The 5,100-nt window shown below is 44.5% G+C and overlaps 1 protein-coding gene across 1 annotated transcript; it reads right to left on the bottom strand.

Moving 5' to 3' along the window:
• Positions 1-1,293: 1,293 nt before the first annotated feature.
• On the bottom strand, positions 1,294-2,586 carry ZNF589 (zinc finger protein 589; the record flags this gene model as incomplete). The annotated part of the gene is given in 1 exon segment (XM_043585935.1): positions 1,294-2,586. A coding segment is annotated over 1 exon segment (738 nt), but the record flags the coding sequence as incomplete, so codon positions are not given.
• Positions 2,587-5,100: the final 2,514 nt, after the last annotated feature.

The raw sequence follows: 5,100 nt of genomic DNA, 5'->3' as shown, positions 1-5,100 counted from the left end.
GAGAGAGAACATGTGTGTGAGGGAAGGGAAAGAGAGAAAGGGAGAGAGAGAAAATCCCAAGCAGGCTCCTCTCTGACAGCATGGAGCCTGATGCAAGGCTCTAACTCATGATAACATGATGCAAGCTGAAGTCAGATGCTTAACCAACTGAGCCACCCAGACACCCTGTGTGGATTTTAATAGAAAACAAATATTTTTTCTTTCCATCATGTTGGCCAAGAAGGGAGTGAGACAAATCAGGAATCTGGGCCATCTGGGCCCTGGGGATGTAAGACAGGTGAGAGCGGCTTTAGCAGCATAGTGAGGACGGATGTGGGTGGGTGGCTAAAAGGCTGGGCACTGAGATTGGGGGATGGGGGTGCTTCTGAGGGGCTGTGCTTGAAAGCCTCGAAACCTGGTATTATCAGACTGGTGGTGGGCATGGCTGGTAATCTTACACCTCCCAGGAGAGGGCCAAAGCAGCATGGTTATGAGGTGTAAGTCCTGAGACTAAAGAACTTTTGGGGGGTGGTTAAAGGGACCTGGGCTTGGGGCGCCTGGGTGGCGCAGTCGGTTAAGCGTCCGACTTCAGCCAGGTCACGATCTCGCGGTCCGTGAGTTCGAGCCCCGCGTCAGGCTCTGGGCTGATGGCTCAGAGCCTGGAGCCTGTTTCCCATTCTGTGTCTCCCTCTCTCTCTGCCCCTCCCCCGTTCATGCTCTGTCTCTCTCTGTCCCAAAAATAAATAAATGTTGAAAAAAAAATTTTTTTAATAAAAAAAAAAAAGGGACCTGGGCTTGGGATTAGAGGGTAGAAGGAAGACAGGCTGCGGAGTCCCTCATGTTGCAGGGTTAGAGACCCAACCTTGAGCAATACCTAAAGGTGAGGGTAGAAGAGGATACAGCAGGTTAGGAACATAGAAAAAAAGAAAACAGGAGAGCATGGCAGAAGTCAATGGAAGTGAATGGACTTGCAGAAGAAAGTGAGAAGTCGTCAATCAGGTGCAAAGACCGCTTCCCCAAGAGGACCACAGCTCGGTACCTCTCTTCTCAGAAGCTGGGCCTCTGCCATCTTCACGCTCACAGAGGGCATAAGGGGTCAGAAGACTGTCCCTGAAGCCCACTCATGTACGGTGGAGAGATTTGACTCTCAGTGTTTCTTTTTTTTTTAATTCCTTTTTTGAAGTTTATTTATTTAGAGAGAGAGAGCATGCACGCAAACTGTCAGCACAGAGCCTGACGCGGGGCTCGATCTCATGAACTGAGAGATCAGGACCTGAGCTGAAGTCGGACGCTTAACCAGGTGTTTAACCCACTAAACCACCCAGGCTCCTGAGTCTCAGCGTTTCTTAAGAGGCCACCTCCAGCTAACACTATACCCTCACTCCCTGTACATAAGATTTCTCCCTGAGCATGTCCTCTGCTATGTAATGAGGAGTGCTATCCAGCTAACGCCTAGCCCACATTCCCTTACAATCAAGACTTCTCCCCTGTGTGTGTCCTCTGGTGTGTCTGATGGATAACTTGTTGCTAGGTCACACCCTTGCTCCTTGCACACCTAAGGCCTTTCCCTTGAGTGTGTCCTTTGATGTGTGCTGAGAGTAGACTTGTGGCTAAAGCCTCGCCCACACACCATGCACTTGTAAGGCTCCTCTCCTGTGTGTGTCCCCTGCTGTGTGCTAAGGACTGTCTTGTGGCTAAAAGCTCGCACACACACACACACACACAAGGCTTCTCCCCAGAATGCGTCTTCTGGTGGGTGATGAGGTATGATTTCACCCTAAAGCCACAGCCACAGTTCCTGCACACATAAGGCTTATCTCCTGTGTGAATCCTCTGGTGCTTCACGAGGTCTGATTTTTCCGTAATGCCTCACCTACACACTGTGCACACATTCTCCCTTGTGTGTGTTCTCTGGTGTCTGATGACGTGTGACTTGCGGCCAAAAGCTTGCCCACACTCCCCGCACCCATGAGGCTTTTCCCCTGTGTGTGTCCTCTCATGTCTGATGAAATGTGACTTCCCACCGAAGCCTCGCCCACACTCCCTGCACACGCGTGTTTCCCCTGTGACTGCCTTGTGTCTGAGTAAGTTTGTCTTCCGGCTGAAATCTAGTCCACGCTCTCCGAACTCCACTGCTCCCAATCCTCAGGTTTCTACCCTCTCAAGAACCTTGTGCGCTTTCCCAGAGCATGTCCTAGGGGCTGGCCTGAGTTGTACCTTCAACACTCAATTGCCTGTCTGGGAGCTGGGGTGAACTAGGGGAGTCCCCCTCTCAGTTATACTCCCAGACAAGGGTTTAGAATCTCCCCTTGCTTGATTGTCTGCTTCGGCCCGCCGGTGGTTTTCATCAGAATGCTGTTGCTGCCGCTGCTGATACCCTGGGCAAGAATCTCCTGGTCGGAGTGGATTCACTGAGTGCAAATCTGGAATAGGACGACTGCGCAGCTCATGTTGACTAAGAAATTGCTGCTCGCCAAAGGCCAGAGGGCAGGAGAGCCAGGGACGGACTCCTGGATTTGATTCTGCTGAAGAAAGGAAGTTCCCAGAGTATTCACAGGAAAAATTCACTGGGTTCTTCTTCCTTGTCTTACAGTTAAGATCTAGCCGTCAATCATTCACAATGACTCATGTCTGTCTCCCCGAGATGTGCTTTACAGGACCTACGTTTCCATTCACCTTCTTTAAACTTTTTATTTGGATACAATTTCAAATGTACAGAATAGTTGCAAGATTAAGAACAATACAAAGAAAACATCTAAGCACCCTCTACCCAAATTACCTATTGTTAACATGTATATGTTATATGTGTGTGTGTGTACATGCATATGTATGTATATGTTTTCTCTGAATCATTTGAGAGTATACAGCATACATCATGGCTCTTTACCCCTAAATACTTTGATGTGGATCTCATAAAAGTAGGGATATTCTCGGGGTGTCTGGGTGGCTCAGTCACTTAAGCATCTGCCTTCAGCTCAGGTCATGATCTCACAGTTTGTGGGTTCGAGCCCCACATTGGGCTCTGTGCTGACAGCTCCGAGCCTGGAGCCTAGTTCAGATTCTGTGTCTCCCTCTCTCTCTGCCCCTCTCCCACTTGTACTCTGTCTCTTTCAAAAATAAATAAACATTAAATTTTTTTTTAATTTAAAAATAAGTAGGGAGTTTCTTTCATAACTGCAATATAGTTATCAACTTCAATAGATTTGACATTTATGTTATAACTGTATCTAACTCCCATATATATTCCAATCCTGTCATTTGAACCAATAATGTCCTTTATAGCACTTTGCCTGAAGTACAGGATCCAGTCTAGGATCAGGTATTATAAGTAGTTATTATGTTTCTTTAGTTTCCTTCCCCTATTTTTAGAGAACACTCTCATGTTCTAGAATATGTGAAGAGCATTCCTGATGTTTTTCCATAATTAGATTCAGATTATGCACTACATTCAAATTTTACATATCACATCTTTGACTAGAATGAAGAAAAAGAAAAAAAAAAAAAAAACACAGCAGAACCTATTGTTTGCATTATCCCAACAAGGAATACTCCAAGTAAACATCAGGGGAATCTTCTGCTCTGTAAGTATCTGCAATTATACTAAAATTATCTTCTAGGCCATAGCCAGCTACACTGACACATATAGCTACAACCATTTGTTAGCATCAAGAGAGAACAATCTTTGTGATCTCTATGGGAATGTCCTTTGTGACTTTTCCTATGGGAAGAAAGAATAGTTGACGTAGGAATCACTCAGTCTGGATGTCCTCCAATGCAGAAGGCAATATGGAACGGTTGTTAAAGAGCATATGTGAAAACTACATCTGAGTTTCCCCATCCATTCACAGATATCTGTTAGAGGACTAGTGTGAATCAGCTTGTACCAGGAAGTGGAAGTTCAGCAGCAGAAAAACAGGCAGGCAAAACAGACTTAAGTGATGTTGGCTCTTGCCCTCCCACCCCCTCAATTAGTTCAAGATCTGCTCTGCTCTGTTTTCCACAAATCAGCTCGTACCAAAATGTTTACCATTTGGCGGCACTAACCTAAGAAATATCAAAACTGGATTGCAATTGTTTCTGATCAGTTGAAGATGATAAAACATGGACTCTTGGTAATCACAGGAGACCAGACCCTTTACTGACCCTAACTGAAGACTCTTTCCTGATTAATAAGAGGATTGCTTTAATCAAATATGTACAGACCCACAGATTCATTCCATCCTATTTAGAATGCTAACTTTTTAGCTTTTATTAGCACAAACACCATAAAACTGCCTTTACAGTCCTTTAACATCACTGATATTTCTCTGCAAACTATTCAGTAAAAGGTGTTTGTTTGTTTATTTTACTGGTTTACATCTTTTTTTAAATGGCTGACTGTAGATTTTTTTTTTAATTTTATTTTTTAAAATTTACATCCAAATTAGTTAGCATATAGTGCAATAATGATTTTAGGAGTAGATTCCTTACTGCCCTTTACCCATTTAGCCCATCCCGCCCTCCCACAATCCCTCCCATAATCCTCAGTTTGTTCTCCATATTTACGAGTCTCTTCTGCTTTGTCCCCCTCCCTGTTTTTATATTATTTTTGTTTCCCTTCCTTCATGTTCATCTGTTTTGTCTCTTAAAGTCCTTTCTGATTTGAATGAAGTCATATGATATTTGTCTTTCTCTGACTAATTTTGCTTAGCATAATACCCTCCAGTTCCATCCACATAGTTGCAAATGGCAAGATTTCACTCTTTTTGATTGCCGAGTAATACTCCATTGTGTGTGTGTGTGTGTGTGTGTGTGTGTGTGTGTGTGTGTGTATACCCCACATCTTCTTTATCCATTCATCCATTGATGGACATTTGGGCTCTTTCCATACTTTGGCTATTGTTGATGGTGCTGCTATAAACATGGGGGTGCATGTGTCCCTTCGAAACAGCACACCTGTATCCTGTGGATAAATGCCTAGTAGTGTAATTGCTGGGTCATAGGGTAGTTCTATTTTTAGTTTTTTCAACGTTTATTTATTTTTGGGACAGAGAGAGACAGAGCATGAACGGGGGAGGGGCAGAGAGAGAGGGAGACACAGAATCAGAAACAGGTTCCAGGCTCTGAGCCATCAGCCCACAG

This window comes from Prionailurus bengalensis, chromosome A2, assembly GCF_016509475.1.
Source record: "Prionailurus bengalensis isolate Pbe53 chromosome A2, Fcat_Pben_1.1_paternal_pri, whole genome shotgun sequence".
Classification (NCBI taxonomy): Eukaryota; Metazoa; Chordata; class Mammalia; order Carnivora; family Felidae; genus Prionailurus; species Prionailurus bengalensis.
The sequence above is the reverse complement of the archived record's forward strand: the minus strand, read 5'-3'. Positions and strand labels throughout refer to the sequence as shown.